The sequence below is a fragment of the Sus scrofa genome, chromosome 14 (assembly GCF_000003025.6).
Source record: "Sus scrofa isolate TJ Tabasco breed Duroc chromosome 14, Sscrofa11.1, whole genome shotgun sequence".
NCBI lineage: Eukaryota > Metazoa > Chordata > Mammalia > Artiodactyla > Suidae > Sus > Sus scrofa.
In genome coordinates this window covers 9,816,488-9,835,674 of record NC_010456.5, presented here as the reverse complement: position 1 = coordinate 9,835,674, position 19,187 = coordinate 9,816,488, and the positions used below count along the sequence as shown (strand labels likewise).

General features: G+C 43.8%; 1 protein-coding gene across 1 annotated transcript in view; it reads left to right on the top strand.

Moving 5' to 3' along the window:
- The window catches only part of EBF2 (early B-cell factor 2), a 210,583-nt gene extending 191,900 nt beyond the window's left edge, over window positions 1–18,683 (top strand). The window contains exons 14-16 of the mRNA XM_001927186.7: window positions 655–840; window positions 9,978–10,145; window positions 15,732–18,683. Of these exons, the coding sequence (XP_001927221.3) occupies window positions 655–840; window positions 9,978–10,145; window positions 15,732–15,763 (386 nt within the window). The 3' untranslated portion in view covers window positions 15,764–18,683. The remainder of the gene's footprint in view (window positions 1–654; window positions 841–9,977; window positions 10,146–15,731) is intronic.

Below are 19,187 nucleotides of genomic sequence, written 5' to 3'. Positions count from 1 at the left end.
TGAATTAAAATGCTTCCCACCCTCACCCAGCAGGGCATGGTAGCTTCTTGAACTTCCAAAGCTGTGATCTGCAGAGTGCTAGTGACCCTCGGAGTGTGGTTAGGACATCCTCTCCCCACCACACCCAGAAAAGATGCTCTAGTGTGTTACATTTGGGAAACACCAGATTAGCAAAGTTAAACCGGTTTATTTATTCTCGAGGCCCTTCGTAGATGCCTCTTCAAGGAATGGCTAGAGTACGTGCCATCAGCCAACTTTTGACTCTAGAATGCTTTGTTCAGTGATACCCATCGGTATCTCAAGAGGCTCTAGTGTCACAGGAACTATGACTGGGGAGATGTCACTGCACGCTGCTGTGAGACATTCACTTCTAGGCATGAGCGGAGATGTTGACTGCAAATAGGAAAAGGAAGAAAGGGGGGAATTTCAGGGATATGGTTTTGTGCAGAATGGGGAAGAGTCAGGAAGGTATAAAAAATCTGAAGACAAATGGCAGATTTTCCACTACTGCCCACAGTCGGCTTGGTGGAATTCAATAGTCTGGGGGCCATGTGGACCTGGGCTGCCATATTTGGTCCACGCTCAGTGTGTACGCGTGGTGTGTGTGTGTGTGTACACAGGGTCACTTATCTGGGCTTTCTCTTTGTGGTCCAGGATATATCCGCAACACAAGCAGCATCTCTCCACGAGGCTACTCTTCCAGCTCCACCCCTCAGCAGTCTAATTACAGCACCTCCAGTAACAGTATGAATGGCTACAGCAACGTCCCCATGGCCAACCTGGGTGTTCCAGGGTCACCAGGATTTCTAAACGGCTCCCCCACCGGCTCCCCATATGGAAGTAAGTGCCTTGTGTGTCTGTCCAGCTCTCCTTGTCTCTCTGTCCCTGGGTTTTACTCTTCAGCCTTCTGAGGGAGAGTAACACTCCAATATCTTCCTGACTCCTGGAGGAGTCATCCAGTTTCCTCATGAAACATCCTTCCTGCCTTTTGTACTTTGCCTTTAGTGGACTCATTTGGGCTTGTTTGGTTACTCAAAGCCTTCAAAGGGAAAGAAAAGGACTGGTCTCCTTTTACAGAGGAAGAATAGATGTGGCTTGTGTAGCTGGTAGTGAAGACTTAAGATTCCATTTCAGTAAACATTCTGTATATCTTCATTAGGCACTTTGTGATTAGTGTCATATTTAGTCTTCACGAGAAATGTCTGAGGTCCGTATTATCTCCTTGTCATAGGCCAGGGCGTTTAGGTACACAGCAGTTAACTGACTTATCCAAGAGAGCAGGGCAACAGCTAGAAGAGAGCAGGGCAACAATCTGGACACAGAGTCGATGACTTCAGGTTATTCTGGGGAACACACCATGCTTCCATCTCACTTTGTTACATGGCTCTCCCCTCCCTTATGTACCTCCATACAGATGGAACTTGACCACTGGTGACAATGTAACATATGGGGACAGAAGCCCCTAGTCTCATCTGTGGGCTGGCAGCAAGCTAGATGTTCTAGGAAGTTATGAAAACTCATTTGGGTGGCTTTGGGGACCAAGGTGGCACCTTGCACAGTGGTCCCAGGAGCCTGAGAAAAGACACATTTTTCCAACCTACTTACGGAATGCTTCAGGCCGGGGGAGGAGCCGCCCTGGAGAGTCTGAGTGATTGAGTGGAGCGTCCTTGGAATACTGGACCTTGTTGCAAGGCTCTGCTGCAAGCCCTCTGTTTGCCCAGCGTGGTTCACTAGTGCCAGGAACAAGGGCGCGTCAAGGCCATTTCTACCACAGCCCAGAAGTGATGTGCCCGGGGTCTGGAAGCTGCTGCTCTTAGCCTTTGAGCCTGTGTGGTTCCTTGAGGGCACACACCCAGGTGTTATCTCTGGGTCAGCTGTTCAATTCATTGCACTCAACACTCTGGTCAGAGGTGTGAAGATACAGTAACCAAGTGGCAGAGGTTCATTCTTCTAGGACAGCTAACATCTTGTTGCCACAAAGACATGAGTTCTTTGTTGTGCCCTGTTAGATGGCCCAGGTCAATTAGATCAGAGGGACCGAGGTAAGCAAACTGTGGCTTGCTTTATTTATTTCCATATTTATTTTAGTTGTTTTTACTTTCTCTTGTTCCAAAAATGCCTTGGGGGAATATTAATAGTCAGATGGGTATTATCAAAGTATAAAATAGACACTGAGATAAAAGAAAAAGAAATATGGATGGAAAAAGGAGATGAATTCAAGGGCCAGCACGGATGCTGTGTGGTCTATTCCAGGGACCATTAACTTGGTTGGGAGGCCTACAGGATGGTAAAGCAAAGAGAGACACCCTCTTTGTTATAAAATGTTAGGGCCGCATATTGTTATTACTATTATTATTTTTAGTAGCTGAGGAGAAACCTGATTTTTCTGTGGCTGAGACCTTGGAGAGGTTTCTCCCATGCATCCCTGTGGAGAGGGCCCCCTGTGTGTAAAGGGACTATATATTCAACAGGCTCTGGGAGTGATACAAGGGCAAAAGAGCCATTGTGTAAATAATGCTACATGATAACAGTCACACCAGTAAGGAGAGTTTACAATTACCTTCTGCCTTATGGCCTAAAAAGCGTGTTCACACAGAGTCCCTTCAGATCCTCACAACAACCTTACGTGACATGGATGTGATAGTGCTAACAGGGAGTTCCCGCTGTGGCTCAGCAGAAATGAGCCCGATTCGTGTCCATGAGCATGTGGGTTCCATCCCTGGCCTCGCTCAGTGGGTTAAGGATCCGGCATTGCCATGGGATGTGGTGTGGGATCCCACAATGCTGTGTCTGCGTGCAGGCCGGCAGCTACGGCTCCAATTTGACCCCTAGCCAGGGAATTTCCATATGCTGTAGATGTGGCCCTAAAAACCAAAATAACAACAATAATAATTTATATATAATTTACATACTTATATATTTATTAATAGAATTGATTATATTAGTATCATCATTTCCCCTTCTTCGACAATGAAGGGTTATTAAATGACGTACTCAAGGATTCACAGCTGATAAATAGTAAAAGTGGGGCTAACCATGTGTCATCAGATTCAGAATATCTTGTTTTTAAATTATTTAATAATAGTAAAATATTTCACGTATCTTAACACCTTCTTAGGCTAGGACCTTTGAATCCACTTCTCTATGATTTCCAAAAAATGTGCAATTTCATCTGTTCAAGCATACATTTGTGAATAAAATATGTGTGTTAGGTTGAACCATATGAAATTGTTTGGATCAGTCAAAAATGGCTCATATAATAACATACAGTGTACAGTGTGGTGGTGGAGGAGGGAGATGGAGAGAAAATAAGATGGAGAGGAGGGGATGGGGTGTGAGTGGAAAGACAGAGAGTGTGAGTGAATGGACTGGATGAATGAAACTGCCCCTTGGGTGTTGATGGCCTGACGTTTCTTTTTTTTTTCTTTTTTGTCTTTTGTTGTTGTTGTTGTTGTTGTTGTTACTATTTCTTGGGCCGCTCCCGCGGCATATGGAGGTTCCCAGGCTAGGGGTTGAATCAGAGCTGTAGCCACCGGCCTACGCCAGAGCCACAGCAACGTGGGATCCGAGCCGCGTCTGCAACCTACACCACAGCTCACGGCAAAGCCGGATCGTTAACCCACTGAGCAAGGGCAGGGACCGAACCCACAACCTCATGGTTCCTAGTCGGATTCGTTAACCACTGCGCCACGACGGGAACTCCCTTGACGTTTCTTAGTAGGAAATTCATTTGGTAGGGAGGGAGGGACCCTTCCCACTTCACCAAGTGACAGCTTTCTTCCGCTCTCCTTTCTTGATCACTCGGTCCCACGGCCACAAGAAAAAGTAATACCCCAACTCTTTAAATCACCCCTTAAAACAAGAGAGCATATGCAAAAGAGAGAAAGACGCCCTGCCTAGAGGCAGTGAGAAACTCAGCAGAGAGCACCACGTTTCCTACTGGGTCTGCGAGACCCCTTGCACCTTTGTTTTCTGAGGGAGGGTCTGGAGGAACTGCAGACGGAGAATGGGATTCCAAATGGTACATTCCTTGCAATAAAATCCCCTACTGCAAAAATACGGAATACCTCACAGAGTTCATTATAATAGCATGCGATTTGTATTTCTAACCAGCAAAGTCTCAAATTTTCTGGGAAATAAATAAATAAATAGAAAGCTCAGAGGGAAACCATTTCATCAGTTCAGTTGCTTGTGTCTGAAAACACCCTTCTCCAATTTTTCATTTTATTTTTTAAACTAGTCTGATGTGGCCAGGCCATGCCACGGAGCAATCACTTGCCAGAGACGTTAAAAAGAAATAAAGCCAAGCCTCTCGGTCAAGTTGACTTGCATTATGGCCAACGCAGAGTATCAAAAACCTGCATCTTTACTGCTTTTGCACTCACACCACTTCAAAAATGGCCAAACAGATGTTTTTTCAATTTCACATACAAACTTCACTTCCTGGCGGTAGCAGTGTGTGCCAAGTTCCAGCTCAGTGCAAGTTTTTATGGCTGAATTCTAAACCCCTGACAATAGGGGGTTATAATGAAATGCTGACAGACCCCTCAGCGCCAACAAATGCAATGGCTCGATGCAAAGGAGGATATGTGCCCAGCGAGTTCCAGCTGGGATGGTGCAAGCCAACCCGGCCTTAGAAGAAGAAAAGTGGTTTTTCCTTAACGCCTCACGTTCACAGAGATTTCTGGGCCAGAAGTGCTTGCCTTTACTTTGGCCTCTAGCCATAGAGAGAGGTGTCCAGAGAAATTTTCAGTTTCAAGTACGTGTGATCAACTTTCCTAAAACGGTACACTCTGGGGTCCCCAAAGATGTTCTACTCAACACGCCTGCAACACACAAGGGACCACTTCTTCCAAAGTGGAATAACCACCAGGCACATCCAAAGGTTGGAACAGGATCTATACAGCTAGGAATCCAACCTGTGCTTTGGGATTCCTACTTGGCTGATATCATCTTAGCCTATACCCCGGGCCTCAATGTTTTCATATTTTCAAAAATAAAAACCAAGACATTTTCCTGTTGTAGCATATTAGATTTTGGTAGAAGATTGAGAACATGTGAAAATAGTTTTATAACGAAAGCATACTCCCACCGTAAAAAACAAACAAACACCCCCCCCCCCAAAAAAATCCCTTGTTAACATTTTGGAGTATTTCTATGGCCTTTTTCTTCAGAAAAGAAAAAAATCCTATTACAATGGTAACATTCTCATTATAGACACTTTGAAAAGCATGTCTCTGTAAAAAAGAAAAATGACACTCTTTCTATCCAGACATAACCACTGTTAACTTTTAAAGTACAGCCTTCTAGCCATGGATAAGTACATTTTGAAAACGGCAGTGTCTGCTCTGATGCACAGCTAATGGGCTTCAGTCATAAGCTCAATGAAAAAGAGAGTGAGAGAAAAGTGGCGAAATTATCAAAGTCCCAGATAGGAAGCAAAGCTCCATAAACCCCATCCGTAATGCAGACCTGTTTCCTAAGCATGGAGAACAGACATTAGGAGTGATGTCTGCGTTGCCACATGAACTGCCATCAACAAGCTCTCCCCAGGAATTTGTGAATTTATTGGTCTCTTTACTTTTGTGTAACAGAAAGGTTCACAGACAACCTTGTTTACAGGCAGTTAAGCCTTAGATCCAAGAGGAACATTAACATCCAGGAAAGCTATTATGCCTATTGCTAAGGATTGTTATTATTTTCCCCCAAATATAGAGATTTTCCATTTGTTTCTTTTCACAGCTTTTACTGCTTTCTGCTACATCAAAAATAATACACGTTCATTGTAAAATTTTTGAAAATACGGACAGTAAATGGAAGAAATTTAAGAATCTTCATCATCCTGTCTGCTAGAGACAACGTCTTAAAACTCTGGATGTGTGACGCATCCTTTTAGACTTTTGCTTTGTAGGTTTTTTAAAAACTAAAAGTGCGTTCATTGTCTATGTTATTATGTAATCTGCTTTAGTCACCTGAGGAGGCATATCTTTCCATGCCGTTAAATGTTCTTCTCCAATATTTGTTTTAATGTTTAATTTTATGGACCTAAGATAGTTTATCCTATTGCTGGTCAGTTCGTTTATTTCCCAGTTTTTCAGGGCTGTTAAAACGCCCTTGGATTTTGTTCTTTTTGCACATTTATGATTATCTCTTTGGGATTAATTTCTAGACACTGAATTACTGGGTTAAAAAATAGGCACATTTTAAAATACTTTGATACATATTACCAAAGTCCCTCCAGAGAGGATACGGCTCCCCTTAGAGAAGGCAGAGGATCTATTTCCCTGCCCTGTTAATTTTTTTCTTAATCTTTATCAGTTTGGTAAGTGGAAAATAACACCCCATTACTGTTTTAATCTGCATGTGATTACTAACCGATGTGACCATTTATAGGTCTATAAAGGCCTTTGGGCCATTTTCATTTTTCCTTCAGTGACATTCCTTTTCACATCCTCTGCCCATTTTTCTGTTGGGATGTGTTCTGATTAATCTATCAAAACTTAGTAGCTATTGAGGATTTGAACATATCTAAATAATTATGACAAATATTTTTCCTAGTTTGTCATCTGCCTTTTCTGCATGTGTCACAGATATTTTTTGTCACATAATAAATCTATCTTATGATATTCTGTTTAGGCTTTGTGGTTGCAAGGATTAGGTAAATTATGTAACTTCCCAGTTGTTCTACTAGCTCCTTTTTAATTCTGTTTTTACAAATAACTCCTTAATCTGCTTAGATTTACTTTTGTGTTTAACATGAGGAAGCACTCTAAATTTTGTCTCCAAACGGCCAGTGTATTGTTCCCATGTGTTTATTTCCCCACTAATTTGAAATGTCACCTTTATTAAGTTTTAATTCTCACGTATACCCAGGTCTGTTTCTGGACTCTACTTTTTCCAAGGATTTGTCTTCCTATTTCTATGCTAGTTTAACACTGATTTCATTGATGTAGACTTATCACAAGTTTTAATATCTGTTAAGATAAATGCCTCCTTAAATTTTTTTTTAACAAAACCTTCTGGCTCTTATAGTACTATTGTCTTTTTAAGTGGACATAGAAATTGTTGACATAGGTGGATTAAAATTCTGTTACAGCTGCATTAAATTTTAAATCTGAACATCATTTGACATCTTGCAAACAATTGGCAAAAAATACTGCAAATGGGCATGTTAGAGCTCTGCATTTATTGGACTCTGTAGCAATTCTTTTATATCACTTGGTGGAGCTTGAAGTGATTCCTTTTCGAGGCAGCCACATTGGATCTAATGAGCTTGCTTTAGGATCTGTTATTGGAAAAGAAATGTTTGCAAAAGTGAGCCATATGCTGAATATAAATGGAATTGAGAGTGTGTGTGTGTGTGCGTGCGCAGGCACATAATCCACATTATACAAACCCTCTTTTGTCATCATGGTGTATGAAGGAGATTCTGCTATTGCAGACCTAGAAACCAAGGCACCATTCTGGTGCCCACATGGATCACAGAGTATGGCAGAGACTGGGTGGTCAGAATCAGAGGCTCCTGGGGCTCAGCTTTTCTTTGGGTTCTAATTCTGTGCCTTGATAGAGAGGGGAGAGGTCCTCCTGCCCACTTATCACCCACACATTTCATTGAAGCTAAAACCAAGGCTAGAAGAGTAGATTGGCTTGGAACTATGAATAAGATCCATTCTCAGTGTTTAACCCTGTACCCTCTCCCATTAGAATAGTGAATTAGCCAAATTTCTTCTTCATTCACATCTTCAAGTATTACATGGGATTCTTGCAAGATTTTACCCTCCTTTCCAAGTTTGTCTTTTGATTCATATTGTGGAAAGACATATATTTGGATGCTTCCAAATGCACAGTCCTTTAAATCAGGCCTACTTGAGAATAAGCATGTTTTAAATAGAGCTCTTTTCTTGAAGTCTTTAGTTTGTAGTTCAGCTGTAAAAGACGTCATATTGGAGGTATGCTGTATGACTGCTATATATATGCAATGGTGTGAAAAGAGCCCCAAATCTATCATTATAGGGAGAGGGGGTGACATGATACAGCGTATCAGAACATTGGACCTTCAATTCACCTTATACTTGGTCTTTGAATCATAGCTCACCCTTATGTCCTCATTTCCAGATTTACTTTGTGAAGCATCTGGGCCACTGATGATATGAAGCAGAAGTGAGCACTCTTAGTCTTCATCATGGGCTTTGCCATTACGTTCTAGTAATTCTTTTTTCTTTTTTAACTTTTAAAAAATGAAAGCATATTTGACGTGCAATGTTGTGCCAATTTCTGCAAAGTGACTCAGTCATACACACACACACAAACACACATACAAATACACATTCTTTTCTTTCTCTTTTTTTGGTGTTTTTGTCTTTTTAGGGTCGCACCCACGGCATATAGAAGTTCCCAGGCTAGGGGTTTAATCGGAGCTGTTGCTGCCAGCCTACGCCACAGCCACAGCCAATGCCAGATCCGAGCCTCATCTGCAACCTACACCATAGCTCATGGCAATGCCGGATCCTTAACCCATGGAGCAAGGCCAGGGATCGAGCCTGCAACCTCATGGTTCCTAGTCAGATTCGTTTCCGCTCTGCCACAACGGGAACTCCACATTCTTTTTTTATATTATCTTCTATCATGGTCCATCACAGGAGATTGGATATAGTTCCCTGTGTTGTACAGCAGGACCTCATTGCTTATCCATTCTAAATATTAATAGTTTGCATCTACTAACCCCAAATTCCAAACCCGTCCCACTCTCTCTCTCCTCCCCTTTGGCAACTACCAGTCTGTTCTCTGTGAGTCTGATTCTGTTCTGTAGATGGGTCCATTTGTGCCATATTTTAGACTCCACATATAAGTGTTATGTGGTATTTGTTTTTCTTTTTCCGACTTACTTCACTTAGTATGATAATCTCCAGCTGCATCCATGCTGCTGCAGATGACACAATTTCATTCTTTTTTATGGCTGAGTAGTATTCCACTGCATATATATATATATATATATATATATATACATTCCAGAAATTCTTTTACCAAGTCATGTGACTTGGAGAGTTCAGCATTCTGGAGATTTTGCTAAAATGAGTCCCTGAACCTTGACCCTATACTATAAAACTCTATATCTAACAGTTTTACCCTTGTGAACTCAAGTTTACTCCTTTCTTGAGCCAGCTGAACCTCAAAGAAGGAAATTATCTTCTTCTATGATGAAACTTGGTGGAGTATCTGACTTTAAGAGGCGGGGCACTATGTTGCGTAAATTGCCTTTATTTTTCTTGGAAATCACAACGCTCAGCTTTTGGCTTCCTTGAAATAATTTTAATGTTAATATTGGTGGGTTTTTCTACACATTACATCAGAGGAGGCTGACTTGCAGCTTTATTTCCCAGGAGTTCTGAAAGCAGAGGGAGAGGGAGGGAATCTCTTGAATGTTAATAAACTTTTACATTTAATGAGGAAGTGGCCCATAGAGATGGTGCTTGGAGAAGACGCCAACCCCCCAGATCAAACCTCTGGTGCCCTGAGAATTGCCAGGGAGGCACATGGCTTCCAGACAGGACTACTTTTTCCAGGTTACAAAAAAAAAAAAAAAAAAAAAAGAGGTTTCTGTTTTTTAGTAGACCTGATCATTTTTTTGGATGTTGGTCTTAGACTCCCCTTGTTGCGCTTCTGCTTGTGGATTAAGAGCTATCACAATATCACCTCCTGCCAATGCCCTGCTAACTCTACTTGCTGTATCTTCTTAGCATCGTGTATAGCCTCCAACAGGGTGATGACCCTCTTCGTTATTTTATGTCTATCCCTCCCCCTGTACAGGGCAGGGACACTGTCACACTCAACTTCTTTTTGAATCTCTGGACTCTGGAACAATGCCTGGAACAAATTTGTCACTTCCTCCATCTATGCGTGCAGGTTGTATGTACTAAAGCAATTGACCTCCTACATCTGACCCTTTCTAAAAAAAGGATTGTGCATTTCCTTTCCAGTCATGTCATCGAGTCCCACTGTTGGATCTTCCAGCACGTCCTCCATCCTCCCGTTTTCCTCTTCAGTTTTTCCTGCTGTCAAACAGAAGAGTGCCTTTGCCCCTGTCATCAGGCCCCAAGGCTCCCCTTCGCCCGCCTGCTCCAGTGGCAATGGAAATGGATTCAGAGGTAAGCAAGGCGAGTGCTTTGGGAGTAAGCCTGGTACATGCGCCACAGGACCAGCAAAGTAAATCCTTCTGTGTCTCTAGCCATTTACTACAAGGGGATGCTTTGGTGTTTTCATCGTGGAACCAGCATGGTTTCTATAGCTGGGCTGGTTCTCTATCCAAGAGTAGGACGGGGGGAAACAGAGAAGTTGGACAACTCTGCAAGGATACAAATAGACTAGGGTAGAGCCATACGTACCCTCCAGTGGTGTTTGGGGGTCCCCAGACCTTGCTTTTCACAAGACCATGTCACTATTTCCCAGAAGGTGCCTGGCCACCACCACGGATGCCACATGGTGATTACTGCTTACTTAATCGGGCTGCCATCTGCAGTGTGTACCCAGACCTGTGGCACAAATGGATAGGATCCATCAGGAGCAACCAGCGAGTTCTGGGAGTTCTGGTTACACGCTTGTCAAATTGACAGCAGATGCCTGATCAGAGGTGGGGTAGGGAAGAGAGAAAAAAAGACATACTGCGTCTAAGAGCAAACATTAATATCACCCGTCAAACCCGTTTTTGAGCAGCATCCTAAAATATAATATGACATGACGTAACACAAATGTGATGAGTACATGAGAATCTAATCATCTCCTTGGGAATGGGAGGCAGCTGATGGCAAAAGAGCAAATTGGAAACTGCTGAACGCTAGGGAGCCTGGCGACCCCCGTTATTGTTAGGCTGCTCCTCGCGTCTTGACATGAAAACATTCACGACAAGCAGGGTTGGGTAAAACCAAAAAGGGCAGAGGTTTGGTTAAGCCCCCGTGGATCAAAGCCTCTGAGGTCAGCAGTGCCTTGGATGGGCTGTGCTGCCCCTGGGCTGGCATCAGCCTAGTGGCTTTATGACTGTGCAGAGGTTCTCCACCCTTTGGGGGGCACCTGCGAAGGTGCATTTGCCAGTTGTGACCCACACAGCCCTGGGCAGTCCATCCGCTTCCTGACACATTGTACCATTACAGCGATGGTACCTCCTCAATGTCTAGGGAATTGACAAACTGTGAAATGAGAGTTGAAAACCCAGCCCTCAGAAGAGAAAATTCGTTCACTTCTAACGAGACAAAGCAGCTGGGTCTATATGCCACCCGGCATGTGAGTAGTTGGAAACATCTGTATATTCGAAGGAAAAAAAATACACACACACACACACACACACACACACATATATATGTTTGCTTTTCATCCAGATGTCTGATCCAGAGAGAAACAGGCTCATCCTGGAGTTAAGTGTCTCCACCTGCCCCATCTCTCATCAAAGACCAGTGGTTTCTAGCCTGCCATTAGGGGACATGCTCAGAGTGTCCCCCATGATGGCTTCACTGCCAACTAGGGAAGAAAAACACTTGCTGAATTTTTGCTGCATCTTTCCCTTCCCTACAACCTCTTCAGTGATGATGCCCTGCCCTTTCCAAGTTCTGTGGTTTAGTCATGTCCCTGAAGCCAGGGGGTGGGGGGACCCAGGTCTCACTGGGGAAATGCAATGTGAGAGGCCCGAGAAAGGGTATGGGGGGTGCAGGTGCAGGAGGAGGACAGGAGGAGCGGCCCTTTGCTCACTCCAGGCAACTCTTACAAATATCTGCAGTTTTATTTGGAGAAAGAAAAATGTCCCCGGATGGCCCCTTGCCACCGCCCCCCGCCCCACCACATGCACTGAGTTGGGAGAGTAGAGCTGGTTGACACAGATCTTCCAGGTCTGTGCCATCCAAGGAAACCCACTGGTAAGGCCTGCTCTGCTCTCGACCCTTAGGGAGGCCAGGACAAAACTTTTACTGGCCAGGAATCCCCACTCTACCAGTGGCTGTGTGCCTCACCAGGCCCCCTGTGATGTCACCCAGTCAGAGTGGAGCTGTCCCCGAGAGCTGGAAGGGTCTGTGTGGTCACTTCGAGGTATCCTTGTAGGGACAGCAGCAGCTGGCACAGCCAGCAGACCCTCTCCAGAGTCCTCAGCCATGCAAGCTTGTCACCACCAGTGACAGAGTGGCTGAGTGGCACATTCCTAAGTGTGTCTGCAGGCGTGATGATTGGGCAGGTTACACACACGCACAGGCCCTGGGCTCTAGTCCATTTCTGTAGAATCACTGAGAAGTCCTGGGCCTCTGTGGGGTCCTACAAGTCCCCTCAAATTTCCCTTGTGAGTTGAACCTTAAGAAAGAGGAGGAGAATGGTGTGTGGGTGGGGCTGGAGGAGGAGAAGGAGAACACTTCAGTTAGGAACTGGAGACTAAAAAACTTACAAAGAACTATGAAAATATAAGGAAGTGCATGGAGGAACATGGAAGAATTCCAAGGAGAACCTCAAAGCGTAGCAGCCGTGGGAAGAACACGCGACTTGACTTCAGCAGAAGCTGTTGGAGCGGGAGCTCAGCTCCTTGCAGGCCATGTGCATTCATCCCGTCTTTATCATCCAAGAGCCTCAGTTTTCTTGCCTGTTAACCAGGAGAACCGACAGCTCTCTCCCAAGGTGGTCGGGAAGTAATGTGTGCGAAGAACTAGGAAAGGTAAGGAAAGGGCCTCTCCAACAGCCCGGCAGAGAGAGGCTGGGGCTGAGCAAGGATGCTTTCCAGAAGCTTTCACTCCTATTCTTCCTCATTTTCGACCAGGTGACTAGCAGTTCAAGGTCTAACATGACCAGGAGTCCCATCCGTGCAGAGAGGGAGCCAACCAAGCTGACCTTGAAGGCACCACCCACAGTCACTGCATGAGGGGGGTCCTGGGATTGGGGAGCGGGGCTGAGAGGCTCCATCTCTTGAGGGACAGACTGCGGGAGAGGGAAAATGTGCTCTGAGGTGTAGGGTGATCCAGGCTGCGAGGGAGGTTCTTCTCCACACTTGCTGTAAGATGTGATGAGCTTAATCACCTGCAGAGAGTCTGTGCCGCAATGCTCCGAGACTCGCAAACCCTTAGTGGAGGCCATGTGCGAGATGCTGAACAGGTGCTTTACACGAATTCTCGTTTTCCAGCCTCACACAGGACCCGGAGGGGCAGGTGATACTGTTATCACTGTTGTTAGTTAAGGAGCTTACCTGGAGCCACGCAGCCAGTGACTGATGACTTCAACTCAGACATTTTGACCCAGAGCCTGAGCTCCGGTGGCCTGTTCTCTCTCAGGAGACAGAAATCGTGTAGTTCCTCTCCTCTCTGTTTGCGGGTACCTACTTTCCACCTGGACTGAGGCAGGATTATTACATTCCCACGAAATGTCTAGGGTAAAAAAAAAAAATATCAAAGTGCAGTGAAGCATTCTCCCCGCTCCCTCTGTGAAAATGCTTGCATTTTCTCCAATTAACTTGGCTTTCTGTTTGTTGGCTCTGGTTTCCACAATTAAAAAGCAAGGGTCAGAGTCCCTGTTGTGGCTCAGTGGGTTAAGAACCTGATGAGTATCCATGAGGATGTGGGTTTAATCCCTGGCCTCGCTCAGTGGGTTAAGGATCCAGTGTTGCCGTGAGCTGTGGTGTAGGCTGCAGATGTAGCTTGGATCCTACGTTGCTGGGGCTGTGGTATAGGCTGGTTGCTCTGATTCGACCCCTAGCCTGGAACTTACATATGCCCTGGGTGCGGCCCTAAAAAAAAGGAAAAAAAAAAAAAAAAAAAAGCCAGGGTCACCACGGAGCAGAGTGCAGCCTACCTAGTGCTTGATGTAAGACCAGGAAGAAGGAAAACCTGTGAAATCTGTTCTCAGGCACGAGGTGGATCTTGTCCTTGGAGAGGCTCTGCCCTTTTAATAAGCTCCCTGGATAACTCTCTGAGGACGCAGAAGAAGGAAGGGGCTGATGAGTTTTAAGTGTAATAGGCAAGTTAAAGTTGGAAACGTGAGCGGGATCCTACTGCTGGGGAGCTACAGGAACCGCTTTCATTTTCCCACCTTCCACCTCATTTATCAGGCATTCACAGTTGATGACTAGAGATTGTCGAGATAATATTATGCACTAGGTGCCGGATTCATTTTCCAGCTCCCTCCAGGAGAAAAAAAAAAAAAAGAATAAAATAAACCTCCTACACTCTGGGATAATTACCAGGGTTGCTCTATCTCCAAATCATTGGGGAGTGTCCAGAATTGAACTGCCTTTATTGAAAAGTTACATCGATTCAATATACAGTAATACAGGCAAAAATAATTAAGGCTTCACTAGCTGTGTAAGACCTTAATCCAGATCTCACAAACATTCAATAAAGCCTGGATGGGCAGGGAAATAGACAGCTGACAATTCTGCGGAAGAAGACTAGCTGGCAAGGAGAGAAGGGGACGAGGAAGAGAAGTGGGGGGGAGGGGAGGGAGGGAGAAGGAGGTGTCAGAAGAAGCAGGAAGAATTCTGGCCACTTGCTTATAAGCTTAGCACCATTCAGCAAAATGCTTCTATGATATTTGATAAGCCCTAGGCAGGGCTTAGACAATAAGACTCAAAGGATCAAATTGTAGATAGGGTTTGATGTTCCAATACAAGGAAACTAGTCTGCCAGTTTCCAAGCAGGTGAAAATTTGATGGGTTCATCACTTTGAAAGCCAAGGGCAGAGGGGTCTGTTTTTTTTGTTTGTTTGTTTTTGTCTTTTTAGCTATTTCTTGGGCCGCTCCCACAGCATATGGAGGTTCCCAGGCTAGGGGTCGAATCAGAGCTGGAGCCACCGGCCTATGCCAGAGCCACAGCAACGCGGGATCCGAGCCGCGTCTGCAACCTACACCACAGCTCATGGCAACGCCGGATCGTTAACCCACTGAGCAAGGGCAGGGATCGAACCCGCAACCTCATGGTTCCTAGTCGGATTCATTAACCACTGCGCCACGACGGGAACGCCAGAGGGGTCCGTTTTGCTATGTGATTTTTCCATGTTGTACGGATGCTGCTTTATTTCCCATATTGAGGGGAAACTGTGGACCTGATGCCACTTGACAAGAGGGAGGGATGCTGGACACTGCACTTGGACAGAGGATGCAGAGTAGAGATTGGGGTGACTCCCGAATTAGGAACCAAATTAAGTTTTCTGTTCCAGTGGGTCAGCACGCACGAGGGAACAGGCATCACATATAGCAGTGAGCCCCAAAGGAAGGTGAGCTAGTCAGAAAAAAACTCATCACATTTAGCTGGAATGGAGAGAAAGTCTGGTTTGTTATAAATGATGCCTACTAAGTAACTCAATAGGGCTTGGCACCTGGACTTTATTTCCCCCATCCAACTAAGTGATTTGAAACCATAGCATCCAGAAATTCTTTCAGTCTAATAATGAAAACTATATCACACATATATTACACTTTACATGCTTATGTCTATTATGTCATGTGTACAACCCCTTCATATAAAACAAAACAAAACACAATTCCAGGCCTCCCAAGTGAAACTTCAACCAGTTTTGTTTATATTTCAGTGATTCTATAAGGTGCCTCTCTCTGGCTCTGTCTGCTAGACCAAACCTGCAGAAAATGGGTTCCCCAATCGGCTGGGGGCCTCACCACCCTGGACCACAGCAGACTGTCAATCCCACCTCCTGCCCTCCTCCCCGGCTTCTAGACTTAAACACTCTCTGAGGCTCATTCCTGTGCTACTCTTTCCTTGCAGCCATGACCGGACTTGTCGTACCCCCGATGTAAAGACGAGGAAGAACTGCTTTCTAATAGCACAAAACTACTCACTCTGATGGACCAATAGTGAAGAAAGCACTACGAGCTCTTTGGGGAGAGTTGTGCCCCCAAATGAACATGATGGACAGATTTGGGTTTGCAAGGAGCTGCCTCTTGCCTGGTCTCACGTTTCTCCTGTAGCTCTCTCTCATGGCAGCTACACAAACTGACCCTCTTGGGAACAAGGACAAAAGATGTCATTGACGTAGTCAGTGCTAAGAGCAGAAATGCAATTCTTTGTTATAAACATTATGAGAACCACCTTCCTATGTTTGTAAAATATTTAAGAAAAAAAAATTGGCAAACAATTCATGCTTAATATTTTGGATACTATTTGTTTTTCTTTGTAGGAAAAAAAAAAGTTGAAAGTTTCTATTTTCTATGAAGCCTTTCAGATACCAATTTAGTTTATGCAGAAAAAAAAAATTGAGCAAAACAGGGTACCAGCATGAAAGACTTTCTTAAAACGAAACCTGAATTGAATGAGGAAATGTTGTTGTATGTGTGTTTGCTTATAGTTTAATCTCTTTAAAAAACAAACAAAAAAACAAACAAAAAAGGGAAAAATTTTAAAATGTTTTACAATTATTTAAATAAATAAACGTGTAACTTATTGTAAGTAGAGGTAGAAATTAAGACCTTTTTGGAGGAGAGAGGAATTTCTCTTCCTGATGTAAAATGAAAGTGATGCAAACATGTAGTAACAAGTTTAAAAGGTGTGTGATTATTACTGCAGTTACTTACTAGACTCTTATCTCCCATCCCCCTCTTTGGCCATCATTTTATTGATCCACAGGCAAGAACATGTACCTTATGTAGATTCCTTCAGAAAAACCCGACGCAGAAACAAAGATGCAAGTCCATGCACGTATACAAATACTGAAGTCCATTAATCCATTCCCAGCTCCATCTGCTTTCTAAATACTCTACATGTCCCTTTTGGTATTCACGCTTTGTGAATATATATATATATTTTTTTTTAATTTATGTTGACTCTCAACCTTTTCCTCCTGAGCAGTACAGAGAATTCCCATGTTTCAGCACGTCCCCGGCTTTGCATCCAGGGAAAGACAGGTCTCCCCTTAAGGAGAGCCAAAGCCACTTGACTTTCCCAACCAAGTGGCCCCTGTGGAATTCCTCCTCGCCAGAGCCTCATGCCCCCTCCTCTTTGATTACCTGGTGGAGCCCAGAGATTTAAGCCCCACGGAACTTCAGAAACAGGATTTCAAGAAGGTGACTCTGCTTCTTGGACACTTCAGCGTCAATCTCAGCATGGCCACATCCTTTCTTCCCTCTGCAGATTTCCCCTTTCATGGCATTTAACTCCCATGGGGAAAAAATAAATGTATCTAACTTTTCCCATTTTCTAGGCAAGAATGTGATGGGGTGAGGAAGAGGCATGTGAAAAGGCCTAAATCTCTCTTCTGATGTCCAAAGAAATAGAAAGCTTTTTTTGCAGGGTCAGAGGGTAGGGGCATCTGTGTTCCAAGCATCAAGGTTCCCTGGGCCTGAGGTGGGTTCTGGGACTGGCTCACAGGGGAGAAACCTTGCAGGAACTGCTAACAGGGGCTAAGTCTTGAAAGCCCGTGTGATCCTGGAGATGTAGCCAGACTTATTTGGATTGCCAATAGGATGTCATTTTTTTTCCCTGCCAGGGTTCTCCTTGTTGACTCACCAGCACCACAGTAGAGTCTATACATAGACCTTAGTTTGGGGTTCTTGGTTGGGGTTCTAATTAGAAGCTGATGCAGCTCTCATGGAAAAACATCTTTAGTGCATCTGAGCCAGCTGGCGATGACTTCATAAATTCTCCCTTCTGTGTGCCCCCATTTCCTCAACCCCCAATGGTCCTAATTGCCTTTAATCTATTCTAGAACTACCCAACACGACCCAAATATTATTTCTACGCACATGATAATCCAAGGGTTTGGAAACCTGACATGTTTCTAATTACTGCCAACAGTCCCTTGTAGTTAGGGCTGAAAACACCAAAAATACAGGGAAACACACACGAGAACGACATTCCCCAGTGAAAAATCTGATGGGAGAGGAAGAGTGTGTGGATGAGAAACATCACCATGCAAAAGTGAAGGCAGAATGAAATCAAGCATGTTTCGACCTGGATTTGAGCCAACCCAACATAAGGAAATGTTTTTTTAAGTAGCATTGCTTTTAGAATCTGTGAATTTTGCTCTTGCATGAAGATGAGTGCAGTACTGTCTTCAAAATGATTGTAGAATTTCTTGGTAGCTTTACACCGAAAAATGTGTGTAACTAAATACCAGACATCCTTGACCATTCAGCTAGAACCTCAGCAGTGACAGATCTATTTAAGTGTACAAATGTGTGTAAGGATGATTTTTTTTTTAGTGTACTAATAAATTAAAAACAAAGCTACTCTGTCCTCTTTAGTCATTGCTATTGAATCATTCTGGTCCCAGGTTATTTTTGTGCCACTTGGAATACGAGTATTTCTATAGGTAACTACAAATTCTATCCTATCTTTGTAAAAGGAGCTGTGTTAAGATGTTTCATTTAAAGGGACAATTTACTTCATTATTTATCTCATTTTTTTTTTGTTATAGCATCATATTTTCCCCCAGTTTTTCTTTGCACATTTCAATATGCATGGTTTAAAAACCATTACCTTTTGTACAGTAAGGTCTCATTTTCAAACTGTATAGTTTCATTTTATCGTTTTGCTTTGTCAGTTATATACAGTATAAAGTTGCTATGCACAGAGCTTTTTGTAAAGACAGCTTTTTTGTTTACTGTTTTTAATGGTCTTACTTATGAAAGAATATCTTGTTTGTAAAATGAATATGTCTACTTCAGTTTTAAACTTTAAATTATCCTAACAAAAAATAAAATTTTTGTACTGTAAAAATCATTGAAACGTGGCCCCCCCTTTTTTTTTTGAAGTGGAGAAAGTTGAGTTTGGGATTTATTCTTAAATTTGGGTATGTTCTCAGAGCTGTTGGTCCCTGAACTCTGGCTGAGGAAACCTTCCTACAGCTTTTGCTTACACGGAAACTATTCTAAAGCGCTCACTCTAGGAGGAAAGAATATGTATGATGTCAGGCTATATTTATGTGTGTATTTATCTATGTATCCATCTAGTCAGATCCCTCCATGAAAACCCAAATGATCCCACTCCCAATTCTGGCTGTCTGGAAGTGATAGGGTAGGTGGACAGTCTTGGAGGCTGGACATAGACGTGATGCTTATTTTTAGATGGCAAGAAGAGACCAATGGAATTCCTATTGTGGCTTAGCGGTAGGGAGCCAGACTAAGATCTATGAGGATGTGGGTTCAACCCCTGATCCTGCTCAGTGGGTTAAGGGTCTGGCATTGCCGTGAGCTGTAGTGTAGGTTGCAGATGCAGTTCAGATCC